This window comes from Suncus etruscus, chromosome 8 (genome assembly GCF_024139225.1).
Source record: "Suncus etruscus isolate mSunEtr1 chromosome 8, mSunEtr1.pri.cur, whole genome shotgun sequence".
NCBI classification, from domain to species: domain Eukaryota; kingdom Metazoa; phylum Chordata; class Mammalia; order Eulipotyphla; family Soricidae; genus Suncus; species Suncus etruscus.
In genome coordinates this window covers 46,737,418-46,765,070 of record NC_064855.1, presented here as the reverse complement: position 1 = coordinate 46,765,070, position 27,653 = coordinate 46,737,418, and the positions used below count along the sequence as shown (strand labels likewise).

Sequence of the window (27,653 nt, the reverse complement as noted above, 5' to 3'; positions counted from 1 at the left end):
AATTTACTACAAGAACCATCTGGAGTAAATTTTTCTTATAGTAAAGATACTTGAGCTTGCTGTCAAGGTAAATGATAATTGTATTTGAAAAATGCTTCTTCTTCAAGCATAAAGGTAAGAAAGGTAAGACAAAACTGAGTAATGAGAAAGTGCAATAACAGAAAGAAGCATGAAGGAGCTAAAAATTCAGATAATTGAAAGAGAGGGACAGAAAAATAGTACAAGGGTTAATGCTTGCCTTGCACTAGCAAATCTTAATTAGAAATAAAAACTGAGCACTGTAGGGTGTGCCCACAAACAAAACTAAGCAAAACAAAGCTCTTTTTTTTTCTAAGCCAGTCAATTTGAGCAAGTAGGGGAGTTATATACCAACTTTTGTGATACTAAAGTTAGTAAGTTCTGATAAACCACTGCTATCGGACCAGCCGCAAAACAAAATTCTAATAAGCTAATGTGGATAAATAAAAAGAATCAAAAGTTAAAATGGTGATAACTATAAATTTTAATGTCAACTCTATTTGTCTCATTGAACCAAAATCATATTCATCAAAGCATTTATTGTTATACTTATAAGTACTTTGAGTCAGAAAGCCTTCTCATACTTCCAATCAATACTTGCTTTGAATTTAACTTTTATCAAATAATATGTCCACATTTAAGGTAAATAATAATTACTGAGAACAAATTCAAAACCAACACTCTATCTCAGTACTAGACTCTCATATATAGTATCATTTTCACTTGGGAATCAGGTTTGACTCTATATTTGACTCAAAGCAATCTAAAAATGTTTTGAGAATGGAAAGTTTGTTACTTTTAATACAGAGGTAAGAATGATTAAAATTTAATGACAAAAAATATTAAGCATACAAAATCATTTATGTGGATGAATATTTAAAATACTATAAATTCAACTAGTAGAGAAATGTTGTATCAAGCCATTTTAGTGGTTCTGCTTCTCAAGAAAAAATATACAACTCATTTAGTAACATGTTGTTGGCTTTCCCCTTTTCAAGAGACTGAATATCAATATTTTCACCTTGTCCATACTTTAATTTAAAATATAAATATAGCAGCACATGAGCTTATGGTCTAATTCACTATCATTACTCAGACCAACTACTAAAAGGAAAAAGCAAAATCCAGAACATTTGTTCAGAATTAGGTAAAGATTCTGAAAAACTAAATTCTGATTAAAGACTGTATTTTCCAACTTTAACTATTATATAGTTTTTAAGCACTGCATGAAGCTTTTATATCAACAAATAAATTATGATGAAAATTAACATCTGTTTATTATTAGAATTTCTTCCATAAAAAGGAGATATATGAGGAAATTAATAAAGTATATGATATTTGGAACATATATCAGATACATTCACCAGACTAAAAATCTAGGATGTATTTATGTCCAGTTGATTATATGTGAAGTAATAATAACATGCCTTTTAGAAATAGGAGTCATCATTTAAAGAATAAGATTTTTTCCCAGATACCTGGCCTAATCATTAACTGTCCTTTTCCACCAAGAGAAAAAAATTTTTACCTCACCATGTATAAAATATAATTAAGCTGTTTACTTTGAAATGCATTACTAGATATACTTTTTTGATTCATATCTATATCTATATCAAAATCCTTGCTTTCCTCCTTAGTTTCCCTGTGGTTCTTTTAATTCACCTCTAATAAGGCAGTGACAACAGTCCTGAGAAATCTAAGCACCTGACACATGATGAGCTCATGGTGGTTCTTCATATAGATATACTGACTATACAACGTTTGTTGAACAACTACTGTTTACAGGTACTAGGAACACAACAAATCCCTGTGAAGGGAGAAAGAAGAATGCCTACAACACTTTGTATCTCCAACATCGCATTCTAACAAAGGAAATGAGCAATCAGGATAAGTGGATTTAGAAAAGGAGTGCCAGGTAAGGAGACAAAATAAACAGGACCCTGTTTACCGAATGACATGAAATTGTCATGGAAATATTTCCATGGCAGCACAGATGCACTGCAATTCTATAATTTTAATAGCCATTCTTAATTATGGCACACTTATTCTTTCAAACAACATAACAAGCCCTCTCTGACCTTTCTAGGCCAAACTGGCGACCTCTGGTCTGAGTTCTAATGGGGCAGTGCTGCTCTTATTTCAAGCAGTGACAATCACATAGTAGAGTTTCCCCCATTAGAATAAACTTGTGGAGGGCACGGGCTACCTACAGTGACTCATCAGCAAGAAGGCCTTGTTCTAGGCATCATAACTCCAATGGTACTACTCACATTTGCCCATGCTAAACACTCTAATCACTGGTCACTGACCACAATGGCTCCACCAAAGACTGAGTTCTAATATAATCACCTTCTTTGAGTCCTTGGCTCCATATTCAGAACCTTAATTGCCCACTGTTCCTCATAGCCTGTTGCCTCCTGAGCTTAGTGAAACCCCCACATCTGACCTCTGATAATATCCATGGGCCAACCCCAGCTACCACTAGAGTCAGAGGGGTTAGAATTACCAAGAACAGAGAAGGGGTTTAAATGCTGGAGAGCCATAAATCGATGAATGAATGTTCAAGACAACAGGGTGTGAGGAACTCATTCTTACTGAGCAAAATCCCGAAGAAGTGGACTTAATGTACCATTTAGTCCTGAGACAGCTTTCTCAGGCCCTTGCATAATATACTAAATATTGAATATAGATTTATTAAATGAGTGGATTAACAGATTCCTTATTATTCAACAGCAACATATAATGCCTCTAATTCAGTAAATAATGTAATTACTTAGGACCTATCCATTTCTAACCCCTAGAAATGGTCTTTAGGAATTAATTACTCTCCCCTAAAGAGCAAAATCGAATAAAAGAAAGCAACAGGCCCTCAAGGCTGGCCTTTTAACAATGCATCTCACGTTGCTCCTGGCCCATTAAGGAATTTTCTAGAAAGGGCTAACTCAGGTCTCCTGAAGCTTCTTCATACTAATTTGTAAACTTTACTTTGGTTCCTGCCTTATTTAATAGAATTAAAATGTATTTATTTTTATTTTTTTTAACACAAGGTCTTACTACTCTTTTCCTTTTTCTGGATTTTGAGCAACATCTGGTTGTGCTTTGGGCTTACTCCAGTGTGTGCTCAGGGCTTACTCCGTTTAGCTCAGGGGACTATATGGTTCAAGGGTGTGAATCTGAATTGGACGTATGCAAGACAAGCACCACACTTACTGTACTCTAGCCCCAGACTTACTACTCCTCTCAAGAAAAGAGTAATTATTCAAAAATTTTTGTGAGCATGCAAAAAAGAATCTATTCTCTAGAAGTCTGAAATTTTTCCAGTACTTAAAGTTCATACCACAAAAGAAAGCAATAAGCTTCAAATTGTCTGTTCTCTTCAAAGTTCATTATTGGTTAGGGGGTTAGGTTAGGATTTACACAGTTCTTCTGACCTCATTTTGTCTAAAGCAAAAAATGTAGCCCGTTGTATCTACCAGAAATATTTTCATATAATACACCATTCCTCCCCCAACCAAAAACTAAAATATAACCTCTCCAAAAAACCCTTATAAACATATCCCTCTCCTGAATTCCTTTTTTTCCAGTTTTGCATGTTGCCTCAAATATGAAGCCATCATGTTTTCATGGCTTAGTCCATATCTAAGGCCCTACCTCTACTCCAGATTCTGTCATCCCTGTCCCTCCCAGCAATCACTGGATGGCTGACTCCTCTCCAAAGGGACAACTTAATCAAGCACAACCCCTGCTCTGTGCTTAGGTTAAACCTCAGACTTTTCAAAACTAGGACTTCTAGAAGCTACTTTAAACAATCAAAACATCACAATAACACTTTTTCATTATCATGGTTTATAATTATGGCAGAATTTTTGGGAGTTGAAGAGATCAAACAGTGGGTAAGGCATTTGCCTGGAATGTTTCTGACCTGGGTTTGAATCCTTGCATACCCAAACTTGAGTACTAAGTCAAAAGTGATCCCTGAGCATTGCTGCGTATGACCCACACACACACACACACACACACACACACACACACACACACACACACACACATACACACACACACATACACACACACACATACACACACACACCTCCAAAACACAAATTCAACATGATGGAATCACACAGATATAGTTTTATACTGTGTGTAATTGCCAACACTGACAACAGCCAAGTTACAGTGCCCTCCACCACCATATCTTAGCTTTTTTATTATTTCCAATTTAATCTTTGAGTTAGGTTTGGTTTTTTGAGTTTGGGGTTTTTGTTGTTGCTGTTGTTTTTGTTTTGAGCCACACCTGGTAATGCTCAGTTTACTTCTGGTTCTGTACTCAGGAATTTCTCCTGGTATTGCTCAGGGGACTATATGGGATACCAAGAATCAAACTCAGGGAAGTTACATGCAAGGCAATTCTTCCTGCTCCAACTCCTAGATTTGTTTTTTATTTGAGCTGAGGGCTACTACTGTTTGTTTGGGGGCCTCACCTGGCATTCTCAAGGGATATTCCCAGCATGTACTGAACCAAGGATGGAACATGGGCCATCCACATGTTCTAACCTCTTAAATTATATCCATGGCCCCAATAATCTCATTTTGAACTATCTCTGGAGAACAATAATGATACCCATTATTCTAGACATGTATTAAGGCACTTAATGCACATAGGCTATAGTCTGTATAACTACTAAGTCTAGGATCTCCTTGAAAACAAATTGAACCCCAAACCACCAAAGGAAGGGGGAAAGACCTTCCAAAAACAGTCTTACCACACAGACTCTCCAACAGTCTTTACCATAGATGGCTGGCTCCTGTTCCAGATTTTCACACAAACATCAACTCAAGAAGGACTTTTTCAAGTACAAAAACAGAAAGAGAAGGGGGCATAGTGATACCACAGTGGATAGGGCATTCACTTGCACACAGCCAACCCAGGTTAATATCCAGCTTCCCATATGGTTCCCCTTGCATCACCAGGGCATTTGCCTCAAGCAAACCAAAAAGTCAAATAGTGTGATACATGTGTTTAGCCACTTTCATTAATGCTCAGGGTTTACTCCTAGCTCAGAGATTTAGTGGGCAACACATTGCTGCCAGAGACGCTCTTCCTCAGCCAGCTTCCTAGGTGGTGAACCTAGGGGATGCTGAAAAATCAAGCCTGGTCAGCAATATACAAGACAAGCACCCTATCAGTTGTGCTATATCTAGCTTCACAAAAGTCAAATTGTACTCGGCACACAGTTTATATTTCACAGACATCTGAAATAAAATATAGAGTTAGGGAGACAACTCAAAGGTTAGATGTGTGGTAGCCCCAAGTTTGGTCCCTGGTAATACATGGTCCCTCCCCTGAGCATCTTCAAAAATCCCACTTATTTTGAAATTCTAATTTCTGCTACATGATGCAATATAAAATATTCATTTATATTATGAATTAGTTATCATCTACCTAGCCATTCAAAGAACCAGGATATAATTCTGAAATTCTTTTTAACACTTTGTTACACCACAATCAAGAATGGCAAAGTCTGGGGCCAGAGGGATGCACAGTGGTGGGGTGTTTGCCTTGCATGAGGCCGATTTGGGAGAAACCTGTTTCTCCCAAATGCCTGTTCCCTGCATCCAATATGGTCTCCCAGCCTGTCAGGGGCAATTTCTGAGTGCAGAGCCAGGAGTGACCCCTGAGTGCCACGGGGTGTGGCCCGGGGACCAATCAATCAATAAAGAAAAAAAAAAAAAGAATGGCAAAGCCTGTTGGCACACTGATTAGAAGAAACAGGTATCATATTCTTTAAAGTCATTATAAACTGTATTATAAAACTTCAGAATTGGTTTTTGAAATGACAATTTACAATGACCCAATAATTTTGGGAAATAGTTTTGCCACTCTAATAACCACTCCAAGGACAGTAATAAGTTCCAGATAAGAAAGTTAGCTCAGGTTCTTGCTTTTGTGTTCATATTAGAAAGAAGAAAAATGTTTCTGTTTTTAATAAGAACACATTTTAGCACCTTGAGGCAAAACAGGCTCAGGCAATGACTTGCAGAAGCAAAGAGAACAACTAGAAGCAGATGCAAAATCACAAAAACCATTAAATTTTTGCACCTTAATTTTTGGCAGATTTTGTAAGCAAGTGCAACCCGACAGGAGTAATGAATAAATAAGCAGCAGTTCTAGACATCTGGCAGTGTGGGAGGAATAGATATTTTGGGCTATCAGATAAATGTTCAAATGATAAAACTTACTGTCGATTCTTCCCTCACTAAAACAATTTTTGTGAATGCTGATGGTGGACAAATCTAGAGAGGATCTAAATAATGAGCTGGGCAGGAGGGACAGCATAATGGGTAAGGCACAATCAGCTTGCAATCAGCTAATCTGGGTTTAATATCTGGAGCCTAAAATGGTTCTTTGATCCCCACCAGGAGTGAACCCTGAGTGCAAAGCCAAAAGTAGGCTACAAGCACCACCAACAAATAAAATAAAACAAAGCAAAGCAAAACAAAACAAAGCAGAACTGGTGAGTTGAGGACTTCACAACTGAGGTCTTTGTGACCCAGGACCTCAGTTCTGGACACCCTGTTCCACAGGAGGTGAAGCACTTACATGTGACACTGTGGGCAGGACCTTCAATGGAGAGAGCATGTACACAACACAGGGCTGCCAGAATCACTATTCCTCAGCTTCCAAGGCTAATACCTGACCTGCTGATTCCTTCCTAAGAACAAGGGAATTTCTTTCTTTTTTTTTAACTTTATTTATTGATTGAAGTAATGTTATTGATTAAAATACTGTTAATAATGGTTTTCTGTGTAAAAGTTTCCTCATACTCATGGTAGGCTTTGTTCTAATCCCCTGCCTTATTTTAAAGGAATGAAGGTCTTTTAAAACAAATGAGTCAAGGCCTCACTAGACACATCCATGCTTCATTGTAAGTTCAGGGATCACTCCTGTGGGTTCAGGGGACCATATCAGGTACCAGGGCTTGAACCTGAGTTGGACATATGCAAGGCAAGCACCTTCACTGCTGTACAATCTTTTTAATCCCATCCTCACTACTGTCCCTATGTCTCTATTTTTACATAGGTTCAAGATCAGATGTCCTATCATCAGCCCACGTGTCATCAGCAATTGACAATGGTGAGTCTAAAATATCTAGTCATGCCACAAAATCAAGTTTTAGACACTAAGTAATATTTACCAAAAAAAAACAATTTTTATATACAAAGAGAAAAATGAACCAGTAGAGGGATAGTCACAAAAGCTAAAAACCTTTTAGCCATTTCTACTACCAAAAAACTTGTTAACTCAAATTCATAATGATCTAAGCCATAATAGCTCTCTGGAGCTGATGAGAAAATTAAATCCAAGTGTTAAAAGTTTTGTCTTAACTACTCTGAGATGCTTCACTGGCTTCCACAGAGAATTCCACAATAATAAAACAGATCCTCTATATTTTAATAATGGTTTCCTTTATTTCTTTATTCCATTTATTACAGTAAGTAAATGCTCAAGAAGAGGGGTTAATAGTTAATGGCACACTTAATTACCTGTCTTAAACATAAAACCAATATTGCCACCTAGTGGCAATCTCAGTCACAGGTTGTCCAGTCGAAAAATAAAAGAACAATATTAATTAAGAGTAATCAGGGGGGACCCGGAGAGATAGCACAGTGGCGTTTGCCTTGCAAGCAGCCAATCCAGGACCAAAGGTAGTTGGTTCAAATCCCAGTGTCCCATATGGTCCCCCGTGCCTGCCAGGAGCTATTTCTGAGCAGACAGCCAGAGGAGTAACCCCTGAGCACCGCTGGGTGTGGCCAAAAAAAAAAAAAAAAAGTAATCGGGGGTCAGAGTGACAGTACAGTGGGTTAGGCACTTAACTTGCATGTGGCCAACCCAAATTTAATCCCAGTATCCCACATAGTCCCTATGTTCTACATGAGTGATCCATGAGCACAGAGTCTGGTGTTAACTCTGAGCACTGCTGGGTGTGGCCAACCAATGAAAAATTTTAAAAATAAACAGCAAGAAAAAAATAATTGGGATCAGGGGTACAGACTTTGCATATGCAGTCCCTCACACTACATACCCCACTGTGAATGTACTGTGAGCATACCATGGGTGCTCCCAACACCATTAGGTGTGCCCAGTGTTTTAGTCAATTAGGTGCTTCTGCAGTGATGATGCAGTGAAGTTGAGCCATTAGTGTGGTAACATCTGTGGGGTGTAAATGTGGTTGCCAGGGCTTTGACAAGACTGGAACTCAGCCCACTACCCTGCCTAGAGCAGTCTGCCTTTTAAATCTATCCTTCTGGTGGCTGTGAGAAGTACACAGTAGAAGAGAAGAGACTGGAGCAGGGAGTCAGACTCTGCTAGAGGAGAAAGGTGGAGCAACAAAGGTGAGGAGCTGGGGGAGATGGGCCACAGGGCAACAGTAGCCCCTGAGTACTACTAGGTATGGCCTTACTACCAAATTAGTAAGAGTACATATAGAGAGAAAAAAAGACAGTGTTTCTCTTTTTGTGTATATCTGACATTACCCAAGAGAACAAAGCACATCTTGCTTGCCTCCTTCCAATCCAGAGAGCAGAACAGATAACTTACAGGGCAATAAGCTCTGTTGGGGAGTCACATGAAATACCCAATGAGCACCCCAAGAAAGTAATACCTATGGGCATAAAAATTAAACAGACTGGACTAGACAAAGACAAGGGCCATAATCTGCCCCAGGTGAAATCATAGCAATATGCAGCCTTACAGAGGAAGAGATGCTCCCCACTGACACAACGTGGAGAGCCAAAAGAATACTAAATGAACTAAGACCCACAGAGGTAACACTCTCTGATACCACTCATTTGTGGCACCTGGTATAGTAAAATTCTGAGAGAAAGAAGAATGGTGCTGGAGGAGAGAGGACTGTGAGGATAATGGGTAGGTAAAAATAAAAAGTTATTGGAATCTGTCTGTTGAGCATAAATGTACTTGACAGTTCTGATCTGCACACTTAAAAAGGTTCAGATGGCAAATTCTGCTGTGTGCCCTTATAAAGAAAATTTGGAAAAAGAAATAGGAGATGTGTTTTTGGTTTAAGAGTATAACACTTGGGGCCGGGCGGTGGCGCTCGAGGTAAGGTGCCTGCCTTACCTGCGCTAGCCTAGGAGACGGACCGCGGTTCGATCCCCCGGCGTCCCATATGGTCCCCCAAGCCAGGAGCGACTTCTGAGCGCATAGCCAGGAGTAACCCCTGAGCGTCACCGGGTGTGGCCCAAAAACCAAAAAAAAAAAAAAAAAAAAAAAAAAGAGTATAACACTTGCTTTACATGAGTGAAGCCACCCATATGTGTGTGCACACACTCAGTTATGCACACACAGTAAAAATAAATGATGAGGAGATAATTCAAAGGGCTTATTGTATAGCTTTGCATGTTAGGTGGCCCAGATTCAATCCCTGACACCACAGGGTCCTCACTGCACTCAGAAGCAACCATGAGAACTCAACAGGAAATATTCCTAACCACCACAAATTGTGGCCCAAATGCCAAAAAGAAAGAAAAAAATAACAAGAACTTTCTCACTACCCACCTTCTAATACTGCTTTGCTTCCAAAAACTCCTGAAAGTTCCCCTAGAAACAGCCCCTGTAAGTGTCCACTTCTATACACTGATAACTCCCATCCTGCCATCTTACAGTCAAACCTCTCTGCTGAGCTAAAATCAAGAAGCCAGCCTCTGAGCCACAGACACCTCTGCTGAGATTTACCTCCTACACTAGAAGCTCTGGTCCTCAGTCTGAGAAGACCTACCCTAGCCAACATCCTGCTGGGAGCTCTTGCTGCTTTCCCGCCCTGCTCTTCACCTTTGTTGTTCCACCTTTCTCCTCTAGCAGAAAACAACCCAAGAGTCTACTGTGTCTTTCTTACACTCACCAGAGGGATGGATTTAAAAGACAAACTCAACTCTGGGTGGGGAGTGGGCTGAGTTCCAGTCTTGTCAAAGACCTGGCAGCCACTCTTAAACCCCACAGATGTTACCACACTAATGGCCCAACTTCACTGTGTCACCACTGCAGAAGTACCTAACTGACAAAAACCAGGCACACCAGTGTTTGGACTGAAAACTCTAGGGCATTCTTGGAATATGGGTAGGCAGTCTCTTCCTGCTCTTCTGTACTTCTAGAAGCCCCGAAGCCACAAGCATTGTCATATAAACTCACTCACTATACCCAGCTCCACAGATCCCAGAATTCCTAGAGTGCAGCCACATTATACCTCCAAAGTCCTCAAAAACCACTCCAGTATGGGGCTGGAGAGATGGCACAGCAGTGTTTGCTTTGCAAGCAGTCGACCCAGAACCTAAGGTGGTTGGTTCGAATCCCGGTGTCCCATATGGTCCCCCGTGTGCCTGCCAGGAGCTATTTCTGAGCAGACAGCCAGGAGTAACCCCTGAGCACTGCCGGGTGTGGCCAAAAACAAACAAACAAAAAAAAAAAAAAAAAACTCCAGTGGACCACACCAAGTAGACATGAAAGTAACAGAGACTAGAAGCCACCTAAATTCAACAAGCAAAAACAACACAGAATGTACAACTAGCAACTTAGCAAACCTTCATATACTGATTTAATAACCCCATTCTGAGATATAAAAATGTTCAAAAATTTTCTTAGTAAAGATTTTGCAATAATTCAATTACCATTTAATTGTAACAGACAATATATAGTAAATTACGTTGTGCCTGCAAGGGGACAGGCTGGTAGATGGGTAGAAAACTAGGGAGGACAGTGATGGAGTAAGTCATACTGGTGGTGGGATTAGTGTTAGAACGCTGAAGGCAGAAGCTAATGCATTATAAACAACTTTTAAAGTAATTTTATATTAAAAATAAAAAATAAATATTTTATTTTATTTCCCCTGAAAATACTGCCAGGTACCAGAGGGGCTCGATTTTCTAAAATTTAAGTAAGTCCTCAAAATACCAAGTGTTTTCAAACAAAGGCTGGGGACCACAGGAAGCTCCTTTGTGCTCAAGTCCCTCTGGAACTTTCCAGTTCTGTCATAATCCTGCCATTCCCCACTGTGTCCATCCCACAGAACATACATCATTCCCCTCCTCAACCTATTTGGGGTAATTTTCCATTTAGTTTTTCATGTACATGTAAAACCATGTAAAAAACCATTCCAGTATTCGGTTGTCATAATTTAATATCTTTAGCAATATAAATATAAGGAGTCATGAAGTACTTCCGTCTTTTTTTTTTTTTTTTTTTTGTTATTGAGCCACAACCAGCAGTGCCCAGGAAGGATCACTCCTTTCAGAATTTAGGGGACCATATAAAGTACCAGGGATCAAATCAGGTCAGTCTCATGTAAGACAAATACCCTAGTCACTAAAAACAAAGATTTATATAGCAAAGTGTCAGGCTACAAAATTAACACATAAAAACCAATGGTCTTCTTATACACAAATAATGATAGAGAAAAATGGACATTAAAAAAACAATTCCATTCACATTAATGCCACACAAACTCAAAGACTTTGAAGTCAACTTAACTAAAGAGGTGAAAGACCTATACAAAAAACAAACAAACAAACAAACAAAAAAAACCCTGCTTCAAGAAATAAGAGAGTACACAAATAAATGGAGACACATACGCTGTTCATGGATTGGCAGGATTAATAACAGTAAAATGGCAATATTCCCCAGAGCATTATACAGATTTAATGCAATCTTTCTAAAGATACCTATGGCATTCTTCAAAGAAATGGATCAAACAATTCTGAAATTCATTTGGAACAATAAATACCCACAAATAACTAAAGCAATACTATGGGAAGCATTACTTTCCCCAATTTTAAACTGTACTACAAAGCAATAGTTATTAAAACAGCATGGTATTAGAATAAAGACAGATCCTCAGATCAGTGGAATAGAGTCGAGTATTCAGAGAGTGTTCCCCAGACATGCAATCAACTAATTTTTGATAAAGGGGCAAGAAATAAAATATGGAGCAAGGAAAGCCTCTTCAACAAGTGGTGTTGGCACAACTGGTTAGTCACTTGCAAAAAAAGTGAACTCAGACCCCCAGCTAACACCATGCACAAAGATCAAATTCAAATGGATTAAAGATCTTGATATCAGGCCTGAAACCATAAGGTATATAGAATAACACGTAGCTAAACTACTATCTGACATTGAGGCTAAAGGCATCTTCAAGGAGGAAACAACATTCTCCAAACAAGTGGAAGCAGAGATAAACAGATGGGAATATATTAAGCTGAGAAGCTTCTGCACCTCAAAGGAAATAGTGCCTAAGATACAAAAGCCACCCACAAAATGGGAGAAACTATTCACCCAATACCCATCAGACAAGGGGCTAATATCCAAAATATACAAGGTGCTGACAGAACTTACTAAGAAAAAAACATATAACCCCATCAAAAATGGGGAGAAGAAATGAACAGACAATTCCTCAAAGAAGAAATACAAATGGCCAAAAGACACATGAAAAAAATGCTCCACATCACTAATCAACAGGGAGATGCAAATCAAAACAACTATGAGGTACCATCTCACACCACAGAGACTGGCACACATCACAAAGAATGAGAACAAGCAGTGCTGGCAGGGATGTGGAGAGAAAGGAACTCTTTTTCACTGCTGGTGGGAATGCTGTCTAGTCCAGCCTTTATGGAAAACAATATGAAAATTCCTCCCAAAATTGGAAATTAAACTCCCATTTTATCCAGCTATTCCACTCCTAGGGATAAACCCTAACAATACAAAAATACAATACAAAAATCCTTTCCTCAGACCTATATTCATAGCGCTATTTGCAATAGCCAGACTCAGGAAACAACCAAGATGCCCTTCAACAGATGAATGGCTAAAGAAATTGTGAAATATATACATAATGGAATATTATGCAGCCATCAGGAAAGATGAAGTCATGAAATTTTTCTATACATGGATGTACATGGAATCTATTATGCTAGTAAAATAAGTCAGAGGGAGAGAGATAGATACAGAATAGTCTCACTCATCTATGGGTTTTGAGAAAGATTAAAGACATTAGTGTAATATTTCCCAAAGACAATAGAGTTAAGGGCTGGAAGGAACAGAAGGTCTGGTTCATAATTTGAAGCTCACCACAAAGAGTGGTGAACACTGTTAGGGAAATAACTACACTAACAGCTGCCATGACAATGTTAAATATTAAGAGAAGTAGAATGCCTGTGGTGAATGCCTGTGGTGGAGGAGGGGGGCATTGGTGGTGGGAATGTTGCATTGATGAACGTGGGTTATTCTGTTTATGACTGAAACCCAACTACGAACTTGCTTGTAATCATGGTGCTTAAATAAAAATTTTATGTTAAAAAAAATCCAATTCACATTAATGCCATACAAACTCAAATACCTCAAAGTCAATTTAACTAAGAGGTGAAAACTACAAAACCCTGCTTCAAGAAATAAAAGAGAACACAAGGAAATGGAGATACATGCCCTGTTTGTTGATTTGGAGGATTAACATTATTAAAATGGCTATACTCTCCAAAGCATTGTACAGATTTAATGCAATTTCTCTAAAGATACCCATGAAATTCTTCAAAGAAGTGGATCAAACACTCCTGAAATTCATTTGAAATAATAAACACCCATGAATAGCTAGAGCAGCTCTTAAAAAAAGGTATATGAAAGGCATCACAAAGCAACAGTCATTAAAACAGTATGGTGGGGCCGGAGAGATAGCACAGCAGAGTTTTTCTTGCAAGCAGCCGATCCAGGACCTAGGTGGTTGGTTCAAATCCCAGCGTCCCATTTGGTCCCCCGTGCCTGCAAGGAGCTATTTCTGAGCAGATAGCCAGGAGTAACCCCTGAGCACCACCAGGTGTGGCCCAAAAACCAAAACAAACAAACAAAAAACAGCATGGTATTGGAATAAAGACACTCAGATTAATGGAATAGACTTAAATATTCAGAGAATGTTCCCCAGACATACAATCAATTAATCTTTAATAAAGGGCAATAAATGCAAAATGGAACAAGGAAAGCCTCTTCAGCAAGTGGTATTGGGATAACTGGTCAGCCACATGCAAAAAACTAAACTCAGACTTCCATCTAACACTATGCACACAGGTCAAATCCAAATGGATTAAATACTTTGATATCAGACCCAAAACCATAAGGTATACAGAACAACACGTAGGTAAAACACTCCATCACATTGAGATGAAAGGCATCTTCAAAGAGGAAACATCACTCTCCAAACAAATGGAAGCGAAAATAAACAGATGAAACTATATTAAACTGAGAAGCTTCTGTAGCTCAAAAGAAATAGTGATTAGGATACAAAGGTCACCCACAGAATGGGAGAAACTTCCAGTACCCATCAGATAAGGGGCTAATATCTAAGAAATATACTATTCCCTGTACTATCACCTCAGTCCCAAACTATTTCTCTTTTTGTGTATATTTCTGCCTTGCTATAAAATTGCCCATTTACAGGTCCTACAACTCCTTTCCTGGATTGTAGATTCTTTGACTGCAAGAATTAATCTCTGTTGTTTCTTGTATGTCCATTATAAACTTGCCCACAGAGTCTCTAAATAATGAAAATATAAGTTCTTCAACAGACATAATGAGTCCTTGATGTGTGATCAACATCATGATTTTAGCAGATGTTAATTTTTGTCTTCCAACTCTCATTCCTACCTTCTTCAATTTAGTGACCAGAACAGCTGAAGTTTTAGCTAGACTCACAATATGTGCCATTTCAAAGTCAAATCATTTTTTTTATTTTCAAAGGTTTTTTTTTTTTATTTTTAGGTAGACTCCTTTTTTTTTTTTCATTTTTATTTTGATCATATTGGCTTACATATCTTTCACAGTAGTATTTTGGTACATATTAACACTGAATCAGGGGAATACCCATCACCAAATTTGTCCTCCCCCATCCCCGTTCCCTTCCTACAACCCATATCCCCCACCATCACCCCCTGGGCTGCTAGAGTAGGTGGTCCTCTCTTTGTCTAGCTTACTATTAGTGATCATATATCTGTTTGGTCCTGGTACCCTCCCTGTTTTCCCCTCTATTTGAGAGGCGGAGCTAGATAATTTGAGTTATGTGGTTTTGTTTGAAGGAAAGAAAAGCAATAGAATGTGGTAAAAATAAATAAATAAGATCAAATAAGCTGAAAATGGGCAGAGTCTAGCGGCTTTCAACTTCAGTAGGAGAGAGGACATGAAAATGGTAATTGAAACAACACAACAATACAGAGAGAAATATCAAATTAAATAACCAGTGAGCACTACAGCAATAAAGACAAGCAACACGCATCTTTAAATGGAAGCTGTGGGCTGGAACAAAAGTACAGTGGAAGGGGCGCTTGCTTTGCATGCAGCAGACTCAGGTTCAATCCCTGGCATCCCATTTGGTCCCCCAAGCCTACCAGGAGTGATTCCTGAATGCATACCCATAAATAAGCCCTGAGCACCACCAGTTGCAATCCAAAAACAAAAACAAAAAAGAAAGAAAGCTGCATGTCCACCACATACTAGAACATATCCCTATAGATCAGTGGTTCTCAAATAGTGGGGTGCGCCCCTCAGGGGGGCACAAGGCTCCATAAGGGGGGGCACATTTGACCTCGGCAAAAATTGTCATAACAAGCTAAGCCCCGTGTTTATGTCTCTGTATGTCTCTGGAGCTGAGAGTTGCTGTGCCCTGCTTCAAACCCCACTTCGAAAAGCTATGCATTGCAAAATGTGCTCATTGTAGCCATTAATCCAGACATCACCTCTGATTAAAAAATCAGCTCAAATTATTTTATATATTTTTGTTTTGCAGGTTAAAGTTTTTTTTAATAAATATACTATGTACAGTCGTGTGGGGGGCACAAAAAATGTTTTCTTCCTAGGGGGGCATGACAGAAAATAATTGAGGAGCACTGCTGTAGATGAGGACAAAATGCTGAAGGCAAAGTAACACAGGGAAGGAGCTGCAGCATTGGCGCCTAGCCCAGTCACTCACGAGATAGATTTGGGTTGAAGAGATAGTACAGTGGCCAGGTGCTAGCACTGCATGCAAGCAACCAAGTTGCTTGGTCCCTAAACCAACCAAGTTGGTTGGTCCCTAAACCACCAGTCAGGAGCTCTGAGCTCTGCCAGGCCTGGTTCAAGAAAAAAAAAAATTACAAAAGAAAGAAAGAAAATCTTCAGCTTCTTCAAGCCATTGTTGTCTGTAATAAAGCAGTCAGTTGAATTACCTACTGCTTTTCCACAGTCTTTCAGTCACTTGAGATCATATCTTTCAAGCATCAACTCAAAGTTATGTTTGGTTTTTTCTACTCTTCTCTCTAAATTCTGTAGGGTGTATATATATATATATATATATATATATATATATATATATATATCTTTATTTAAGCACCATGATTACAAGTATGTTCATAGGTTCATAGTTGGGTTTCAGTCAGAAGGAGAGAGATAGATTCTGTAGTTTTAATGGAAGAAGTTAATAACTATTAGATTTCATGAGGTGGGTTGACATTATCAATATAATCATTAAAAAAATACCTAAGTAAAACATTTACTTAATGCAAAGCTTAACCTCCATTTGTTCAATTTCTTTTGTATTTGACCACCATGTTTAATAGAGGACATGGAGGAGATAAAAGGAGGGAAAACCAAAGTATCTGTCTTCAAAGAACAAATGCTTTAAACACAGTGCAGGCATGTTGGTTGTATATGCATATGTGCATGCCTGTCATATCAAAGGTGGCTATACCATAAATAAGTAAAAAATAAATTTGTTTTGTGAAAAAAAATAGTTGGGAAGGGAAGCAGACATAGTGCTTACCTTGCATGCAATGACCCACTTTCCATCCCCAGCACCCTATATGATCCTCCAAGCCTACCACGAAGATCCCTGATTGTAGAGCCAGGAGTAAGCCCTGAGAGCACCACTGGCAATAGCACAAAAAAAAAAAAAAAAAAAAAAGAATTACATAATTAATTTCAGATATTCTGTTGTTAATAGCATTCAGAGTTTCAAGCTCTTGTGTTGTTTTATGCATATTCCTAACTTAAAAATAGATAAAAATATTTTTATTTACTTGATTTAAGTACCATAGTTACAAGGTTGCTCATATTATAGTTGTATTGTTTGTTTTTTTAAATACAAAATGCAGAATATTTTTTCATGTACATATTTGCCATCTGTATGTCTCCCTTTATTTTAATTGAATCACCATGAAGTACAAATTACAATGATTGAGTTTCAGGTATACAATGTTCTAACACCAATCCTTTCACCAAAATGTATGTCTTCTTAACAAAATTTCTATTTTTCTCCTCCCAGTTTTGGTTTTTGGTTTGTTTGGTTTAGTTTGGTTGGTTTGATTTAGGGAATACATAGATGGTATTCAGGGCTTACTTATAGCTTGGTTTTCACGGGTAGTGAGCAAGTATTTCCTTCTAGTCTGCTGGGTGTCTTTTTAACCTGGCCACTATTCACAATTGACAAAATCTGAAAAAAAACCCGAGTGTTTAAGAACAGATGACTGGTTCTTTTCTGCTGAGCTTGCCTAGGCACTCCAAGGACTATAACCTCTCCAGGACCCACACCCGGTAAGATGTCCCCACCCAACGCCCGTGGGGCCAATTCCTGCCATGTGATTGGGTACCCAAAGACTTATAAAGCACGGCGGCCATGCTCTCTGCCTCTTTTCTGCTGAGCTTGCCTACACACCAAGGACTATAACCTCTCCTGGACCCACACCCGAAATGCAGCCGCTCCGCTTTGCTCCACGGCTGCGCTTATCTTGTAACCCCTGAATTCCATTTCTGCACATTTGAAGAAGCAATCTACAGCCTTGCCAATGGAGTAATTTTGCAGTACACCCCATATTTACAGAAATCAAGATGGCTCCTCTAATAATCTAAAAAGTAGAAAACAAATAGGTATCCTCTCAAATAAGAAGTTTAGAGTAGAATTATGAAAAATGTTCAGGGAGCTCAAAAAAAAAAGCATCGATAGACTTGACTGGAGCAAAATTAAGCATCAAGATTTGTCAACTGAAATTAGAAATTTTCACACTGAACTAACAGATCAGAAAAACTGAGCTTATGCAAGCGTTGCCGGGCACGGGGTTTGGGGAGACCCCATGCCAGAGCCTTTCTCCCTAGCCTGGGGAGTGCTAGGAGGTTTGGCAGGCCCCATAGCCTACCCCCTCTTTTTCCCCTGGACTCCAGGCCCTACCTGGGTGCCTACTCAGATGGCCAGAAGTGGGTTCAGGTGGACTCTTAGTGGTCCTCAGGTTCCCCCCTCCCTCCATACTCCAGGGGGGAGGTGCATGGGTAAGAGGGCAGCAGACATCTGGCTTCTGGTTTCCTCCTTGACTCTGGAGACCAGCTCTTGCCAGGTATGGGGTTTGGCGAGGCCCCATACCAGAGCCCTTCTCCCTGGCCTGGGGAGTGCTGGGAGGCTTGGCAGGCCCCCAGCCGTCCTTGTCTTTTTCCCCTGACTCCAGGCCTTCCCTGAGTGCCAGCTCAGATGGCCAGAAGTGGGTTCAGGTGGACTCCTAGTGGTCCTCAGGTTTCCCCCCTCCCTCCGTACTCCAGGGGGGAGGTGCATGGGGAGGAGGGCGGGCAGACATCTGATCTCCAGTTTCCTCTTTGATTCTGGAAACCAGTTCTTGCCAGGTATAGGGTTTGGGAGGCCCCATACTGGAGCCCTTCTCCCTGGCCTGGGGAGTGCTGGGAGGCTTGGCAGGCCCCCAGCCGTCCTTGTCTTTTTCCCCTGACTCCAGGCCTTCCCTGGGTGCAAGCTCAAATGGTCAGAAGTGGGTTCAGGTGGACTCTTAGTGGTCCTCAGGCTTCCCCTCTACCTCTCCCTACACTAATGGAAATGCACTTTGGGAGGAGGGCAGGCCGTTTCAGTAGTGGTTTTGTTGGGACAGTCATTGGAATTTTTTTCTCCTTGTTTTTCTATTGATAATATTGTATGCATATATTTTATATATCCATAACATCCATCTTGTATTGTGACCTTGATACCGCCCTACAAATCTCATTTCTAATATTTTACTGCCTCAGTCCCAACCCTTATTTTCCCCCATCTTCCCATGTAGGTGCAGCTCATGACATGAAGCTCACCACATAAAGTGATAAGTGCAATTAGAGAAATAACTACACTGAAAACTATCATAACAATGTGAATGAATAAGGGAAAAAGAAAGCCGGTCTCAAGTACAGGTGTGGGTGGGATGGGGAGTAGATAGATCTGGGAAATTGGTGGTGGGAATCCTGCACTGGTGAAGGGGGGTATTTTTTACATGACTGTATTCATACAACTACAATTATATTTGTAATCACGGTGTTTAAAAAAAAAAGAACAGATGACTGGGGGCTGGAGAGATAGCACAGCAGTAGGGCATTTGCCTTGCATGCAGCAGACCCAGGAAGGACCCAGGTTCGATTCCTGGCATCTCATATGGTCCCCCAAGCCTGTCAGGAGTGATTTCTGAGCACAGAGCCAGTAGTAACCCCTGAGCGCCACCGGGCATGCCCCCCCCCAAAAACACAACAACAACAAAAAAAAAAACAGATGACTGGATAAAAAATATATTAATTTTCTGGGGACCAGAGAGATAGCATAGAGGTAAGGCATTTGCCTTGCATGCAGAAGGACGGTGGTTCGAATCCTGGCATCCCATATGATCCCCCGTGCCTGCCAGGAGCGATTTCTGAGCATAGAGCCAGGAGTAACCCCTGAGCACTGCCGGGTGTGACCCATAAACCAAAAATAAGTATATATATTTTTTCTGATACGTTTTTTATTTGATACATATACAAAATGAAATACTACATGGCTAAATGAAAAGACAAAATCATGCAATTTACAACTATGTGATGGATCTGGAGAATATCGTGCTGAGTAAAGTCAATAAGGAGGCCAGGCACAGACTAATCTCTCATATCTCAAAGACACATATTAAAGGAACAACAAACAGCCAAAGGCAGTGGAACCTTTGACTAGTTTACAGAATTAAGCTTACCAGGTGGAGGTAAGAGAAGGGCAAGTTTGGGGATGGGGACACTCTGGTATACACCCTGGTGGAGAGTGTGGGGTTGAACTACTTTATGTATAAAACTATAATTTACAGTTGTGTAAATCATGATTCCAAAAATTTTATTTAAATTTAAAGAAACTAAAATAATCTACTGCACATAAAAATACCTCTACTGAATGGAAAGTGATTCTCAGGACATCTGCAGTAACATTGAGATACAAATGCCAAATTTCAGCCTGACAAAATGGTAAGTCACTATTTAGCAACACCACTAATCATATAGTTTGGGATAACTCTCAAGTCCCATTTGAGTTAAATTCCATCTATGTTTAATGTAGCTGAGGAAGGACAGAGGAATGCAGCTTGTTGGTCCCCCCTTCCCTATAGCAGCCTACTTTGGACTACCCCACACAGGTGTCTACTCAAGTAAAATCAGGAAAGACTGCTATCCTGGAAAGGTTGAAAAGAATAAACTCTTGAAAAGCTGAATTTCCAGGCCAAGGAAAAAAATCTCAATCTGATTCTTAAGTTACACCCAGTGGTGCTCAGGGGTTACTCCTGGCAATTCACTCCTGGCTATGCTCAAGGGACCATATAGGGTATTGTGGCTAGAACTGTGATGCTGCCTTACTACTTATATCTCTGTCAAGCATAACAAAGAAATTTTTACTTCATAGGACTGCTCCAATCTCCAATTATAAAAATAAACAAGTAAATAGAAGTCTCTCTATTACAGGAGATTTTGCTTTTTCCTTGAGAAGTATGATGCACCAAAGTCCTGTCTTTGCAGGGATATGGAGATGCTGGGGAATGGGGTGCATAAAAAAACTAAATTGATTTTGTATGTAAAGTTTTTAAAGATTAAACACAATAAACCTTATTCTCAGCAGTACATTGGCCTTGAATTATCATTAAGGTTGATATTTTTCTACAGCTATTTTAACCTTCATTTCCCAGCACCCACCAACAGAAAAGGCAATTCGTCAAAGACACACATGCCCTGTTAAAGTTATCTCACTGCAAAGACCAATAAGTGTCATTACTCTGCACAAAAGCACTTAAGCCAAAGACATAGTAATGTAGCACTGTAGTCTTGGAGAAATAGCTTTCTTTATTCTATTCTTCAATGTCAGGAATTGAACCCCTAAACTCACCCAAATAAGGCATGTGCTCTACTGCTGAGCCACACCCCTAGGCCAGGAGGAACTGTATAGGTGAGAAGAATATGACTAAATGACATAGTGAGCATGTGGATCTTTCTTACTCCCAAACCTCCAGCAATACCTAAGACAGCTTTAGATATTCTTGTCTTATTTTAAACTTTATTACAATGTCTCCCATATGTGTCACTCTTTCTTGCCACCATCCTTTCAAATATTACATAAAAAATAAAATGAAAAGTTCAATGAATAATAGCCCATTTTAAAAAATTAAGGGTGGTAGAGGAAGTCCCCCTCTAAGGTCACTGACAATACAAAAATATGGAAACTGATTTAGAACTCCTTCCCAAAATATGTGAGCATTATCTCTGTTACTGAAGGCCCTGCCTCTAAAAGGTTTTATTTACTTCCTTTAATCATATTTTATGACAAAAGCCATAAGAGCCTGGCACAATGATAGCATCCTCCTAAATTAAAAAATAAATATAGGGAGGAGGGAGATTTGGGACATTGGTGACGGGAATGTTGCACTGGTGATGGGTGGTGTTCTTTACATGACTGAAACCCAAATACAATCATGTATGTAATAAAGTTGGTTAAATAAAAAAAAAAGAAAAAGAAATAAATAAATATAGACCCACATCCCGCAACCACCATCATGTAAGCAATAGCTCCGGCTTCACAATTTTACCACTAATCTGAGAGATACAAGACAAGCTACTAGAATTTAGTGTACTAGAGGTACACTAGTCTTCAGGCTGAGAACCCTGGAGAGCCTGTGGGAGGGAAGAGGGCAGCATCCCTGCCCAGCAAAAGCCCAAGAATTGTGGCCACACACCTCAAAGCATGCAAGCCATGCAAATGACCCATGAAGCAAATGACTGCTTCATGACTAATCTCTGCAGATACACCAAACCAATGAAAAAATTGCAGGTTCAATAGTTTGGGGGCTGAGAACTCTTTCTGGGGTCTTCTCAGTATGGATAAAGGGGTTCCTCCACATGCTCCAGTACTACAGAAGCCCCAGCAACCACACCCACAACCACAGCCACAGCCATGTAAACAACTACACAGCTGCGCAGCTTCACCACTAATCTTAGAAGAGATACAAGTCAAGCCAAGTCACCGAAACTTATCGGCCCAGTTCTACAGCTCCTGGAGCTCCTAGTTCGAGCCTATGATACCTTCAAATTCCACAATACTGACAGCCTGGTAGGAGCATATGAAATTGAACAGGAAAGTAGCACAGAAGTCAACCAAGCTCAATAAACAAAAGCAGTAATACAGAAAGTTCAACTACTAACAAACTAAACCCTCAATGACTTTAATGACACCATAAAGAGATATGACAATGTTAATAAATTTTATTTCACTAAAGTATTTTTCAATAATTCCATTAGCCATTTTCTTGTGACAGCAATATAAAATAAAATACTTTGTGCCTGCAAAATGGGCAGACTTGAGGAGTGAGTGAGAAACTAGGAAAATGGTGGTGAGAAGGTCACACAGGTAATGAGATTGGTATTTTGAACACTGAATGCCTGAAACAATGGTGTTATGAAGAACTTAGTAAGCCACGGTCTTTAAATAAAGTTTACAAATAAATAAATATAATTTAGAGTATGACATTTTACACGAGTAATTAACTAGAGCATCTTAAATAATAAGCAGTGCTAAAATATTAGGTAAGTCAAAGAGTTATTCTTGTCAAAATAAAACTGAGCTCTATAAACTGAGAGCTCTGGAAAATAGAAATACATTAAGAAAGGAAGCATTAGCAGCTCTTTTACGCCTCCTCTACATACCTGTGTATGATCTGCTGCCTGTTTCAAGATGCTTTTCTTTAATTGGTCTGCTCTCTTTGCATGAAAAGAATTACTTTGACTCTGGATGACAAATACAATTTCTTTTAAATCTAGAACAAAAAGGAAGTATTTTAATCTTTCAAGTATTTATTGTCTAACCAAGATAAAACTGAGAACAAGTTTTTAAAAAAGAGAAAAAAATCTGCAAGGCAATAACTCAAGGAGAAAATCATTCCATATATAATCTGGACAAAAACTTCTTAGACTGGATCTCTGTATCTTCTTAGAAATTAGCAAGTAAACAAGCTCAATGTAGTGGACCAAACCTGCAATAACAAACTATGATATTGTTCCTGTATTTGTCAAAAAGAAAAACTATGAATGTGCAGAAAAATCTACAATACTTTATTCCCTGGTAGCTAAATATCCAAAATTTGAATGTGACTTTTAGAAATTCACATAATCCTACATTGTGCTCTTCCTGTTAAGAAAGCTCTCTATGGAGGTCACAAATTAAAGCAAGGACATTAATGGAGTCCTAATATAATGACTGGTGTCCTCATAAACATCGTAAGGGGCCAGAGAGATAGCATGGAGGTAAAGGTGTTTGCCTTGCATGCAGAAGGACGGTAGTTCGAATCCCGGCATCCCATGTGGTCCCCTGAGCCTGCCAGGGGCAATTTCTGAGCGTAGAGCCAAGAGTAAACCCTGAGCGCTGCCAGGTGTGACCCAGAAAACAAATAAAAAACAAAAACAAAAAAAAAAAAAAGGAAAAAAGAAATGAAATTCTAGAGATACACACAGGGAAGATGTCTTTGAAATGCAAAGACAAGGTAGCCACTTACACGTCAAGGTATCAGGCCTCAGAAGCAACCAACCCACAAGTACCATGACCTAAGACTTCCAGCCTCCAAAACTGGGAGATATTAAATCTCTGCTATCTAAGTCACATGTATTTTGTACTTTTCTCCAGGGCCCCAAAAAACTAATACAAAGCCTCAAGAATGTTCTGGAACTCTTTTTAAAGTGGCACTCAACAGATGCTCTAAAGTCACTTGGGTTCAGAGTTTGTAAACTAAAAATTCAATAATTTCACCCATATCCCTATTTCACAAGGCACCAAGCCAGGATTAAGTGTTACCACCAAACAAGCACAGTTCAACAACAGCAGTACTTCAGCAAGACAGGTTGACAAAAGCCCTCCACAATACTGGTCATGTTTGCCAAGCTACTGGATAGTGCCCTCAAGGCAGCCAGGTAGTTTGCAACTGTTAGCAGGCAAGAAACCCTTATTGGCAAATCATGTCCTCCTGATCCAGAAACTCTACCAGATATCTTGCCAGCAAAGACAGCTGCTTATGTCTCCATGCTGGAGAAGCACGGTAGGCATCCCCAGGTTCTGAGTGTGTAATAAATAGGCAGAAACAGCCACTGTGTCAGCACTCTGCCACTAGACAGGGTTTGGCAGAAGGCAGATGTCACAGAAATTGTAGCTTCTGGCCCACTTACAGAAAATAAAATGAGCCCTTCCTCATGATGAGCTCTTCCCTTTCATACCTTGATTCAAGGACCCTAAGTTTGTTTCAACTTTAATTTACTATATATTGGAGCTCTGCTACTCAGCTCCAGTTTCCATTACTTTTCCATTCACACAAACAGTCATAGAATAAAGAGCTCCACAGTGAGCCAGTTAGTGTCTAAAAATACCCCCCCCCCAAAAGAGGGCTGAAGCAATAGCACCTCGAGTAGGGTGTTTTCCTTGTACATGGCCTACCCGGGTTCTATCCCCAGCATCCCATCTGGTTCCCTGAGCCTGCCAAGAGAGATTCCTGAGTGCAGGGTCAGGAGTAATCCCTGAGCGCTGCTGGTGTAGCCAAAAAAAAAAAAAAAAAAGTACTGAAGAACCTACTGAATATAGCCTTTCCTATATGAGTTCCTACCCATTCAAACACTCCATATACCTGTCTCTATTTTAAGTCAGCTGCTTCACTCTCTAAATCAAACACAGAGATAAGATTGAAATGGAACTGAATGCAACTGAAATATAATCTGAAGCCACTACATCTAAAATATTAAAAAAGAAAAAAACTTGAAAGTGATTTTTTTCAAAATTTAATAGAGAAGATGCACCTATGCAGTGATCTAGAAACTTCATTCCTGTTAATCACCCAAGAAAAATTCTCAAATGCGTATAAAAAAAATATATAACAAATGTTTTTTTCTTTTTTGAGGGTGTTTTTGAGGGTGTTTTAGTGACACACAGGGATTACTCCTGGCTATGAGCTCAGAAATCAGCCCTGGCTTGGAGAACCATCTGGGATGCCAGGGATCAAACCGCAGTCCATCCTAGGCTAGCATGGGCAAGGCAGACACCTTACCACTTGCATCACCACTCCAGCCCCATAACAAATGTTTTGTTTGTTTGTTTGGTTGGTTGGTTGGTTGGTTGGTTGGTTGGTTGGTTTTCGGGTCACACCCAGCAGCGCCCAGGGATCACTCTTGGCTCTACACTCAGAAATTGATCCTGACAGGCTCAGGGGAACATATGGGATGCCAGAATTTGAAACACCATCCTTCTGCATGCAAGACAAACGCCCTACCTCCATGCTATCTGTTTAGCCCCCCAATTTTTTTTGTTTTTGTTTTTGGGCCACACCCAGTGGTGCTCAGGGGTTACTTCTGGCTGTCTGCTCAGAAATAGCTCCTGGTAGGCACGGGGGACCATATGGGACACCGGGATTCGAACCAACCACCTTTGTTCCTGGATTGGCTGCTTGCAAGGCAAACGCCACTGTGCTATCTCTCTGGGCCCCCCAAAATGTTTTTAAAGTAATTGTGTGAAAAATAAATTAGACATAACCAAATAACCTGTGGAATATAATAAGAAATGACAAATTGGAATAATAATACTTGTAGAAATCCAAATGACTATCAGATTAATTTTACATATAGAATACTAGAAAAAGAGGCACAGAAATAACATAAACCAATGATTTTCAAAAATATAAATACAATATGCATAAAAAGGAATAAAGAAAATATGTAATAAAGGAATATAATATATATATTATATATATTTTATAATATATATAATATATAATAATATAATATATATATATATATATAAAGCAGGGAGTAATACAGGAGATAGGCTCTTGTTTACAGGCAACTGACCCCAGTTCAATTCCTAGAATCACATAGTCCTCTGGGTACCACCAAGGGTCACTACTGAGCAGTTTAGAACAGCCCCCTAACAGATTAAGTATGACACAAAACCAAAAATAAACTTAAAGCTTGAGCTTCTATGTGATGTTGAATTTTTTAAGTAATGTGGTAAATATGTTTGTAGCTTTTCTATATTCAAAATAATTTCTATTAAAAATTTTATAGAGCAGAACTATCTTTCAAAGAGTTAATCCTAAACTCACCTCCAGAAGCAACTCCTGCCACATCTACCAAATCAGCAAAGCTCATACTGTTCAACAATAATTCTTCCATGCAGGGAAGAGGATTTAGAGGAAGGAAATGATGCCAATTCTTCTTTTCATAGACTTGGGTTTGCTCTGAGTGAGTTCAATTTGTTTCTACTTTTTTAAACATAGCGACCAAGAAATCACCACCTTCCTTTTGCACTAGTTGCTATCACACATGCTAAGTATTTCCATCTAGCAAACATCTGTGTCTCCTCCAAGAATAAGGCTTTGGGATACAATGATGAATGAACACGAGCCTTGCATTGCCAGAAGACAATATCCACAGTGCACTGCCACCACAAAGGAAGGGCACCAATAAGGACATGAGAGCAGGACACGGGCAAAGAGTGGTTCTGGGAGGAGGTGCATCCTGAGCTGCCCTTTAAAAAGCAGCTGTTTCTATTCACAATAGCCAGAATATGGAATCAGCTTAAGTGTCCAAGAACATATGAGTGGATAAAGAAACTATGGAACATCTACACAATTGAAATGATCCCTTTTGAGAAGAACTGGGTGTTGAAAGGAGATAAAGTGATAAGCATGATACCCTTTTAGTAACAGTTTTGCAAACCACAGTGCTTAAAGGGGGGAAAGGAAAGAAAGAGAAAAAAAGAGAAGAAGAGTGTCTGCTGTAGTGTCTGCATAATGTGGACCACCGCAGCCCACCTTATTTTTTTTCCTGCAGCATCCCTTGAGTGGTGAGCAGAGAATCACAAGGCATTTCTGAGAAAATCACAGAGGATGGACTCAGTGATAGCAGTTGAGAGGGAGATTGGTTCAGCCAGATCTAATCAGTTAGAGCTTATATATAGCACACTCAGAAACAGAGGATATAAATAAATAGTTTTCAAACTAGTAGAAGGCTTCCAGAGCCATCAAAGACCCCAGGGATTATTAGGTCCTTTCCAGAGAAAAACGGGGAACTCAGAGAAAGGGTTGAAGGACTTTTCAGCACAGGGAATAATGAAGGTCTGGGAAGGGGTATGGAATTTAAATCCCTGACAAGATGAACAAGTATAGTAAAGAACAGGATTCATTGTGGTGAGGTGAATTCATAGGGATTCATTGAATTTAGCCAATTACGAGGCGAAAAAGGGAGCACAGACCCAGTTTCTACAACTCTGATAAAAATG

At 39.5% G+C, this 27,653-nt stretch overlaps 1 protein-coding gene across 1 annotated transcript in view; it reads right to left on the bottom strand.

The window, feature by feature from the left end:
• Positions 1-27,653, bottom strand: part of B3GLCT (beta 3-glucosyltransferase) — a 140,166-nt gene that overhangs the window by 109,152 nt on the left and 3,361 nt on the right. The window contains exon 3 of the mRNA XM_049778461.1: positions 23,048-23,157. Within this exon, the coding sequence (XP_049634418.1) occupies positions 23,048-23,157 (110 nt within the window). The remainder of the gene's footprint in view (positions 1-23,047; positions 23,158-27,653) is intronic.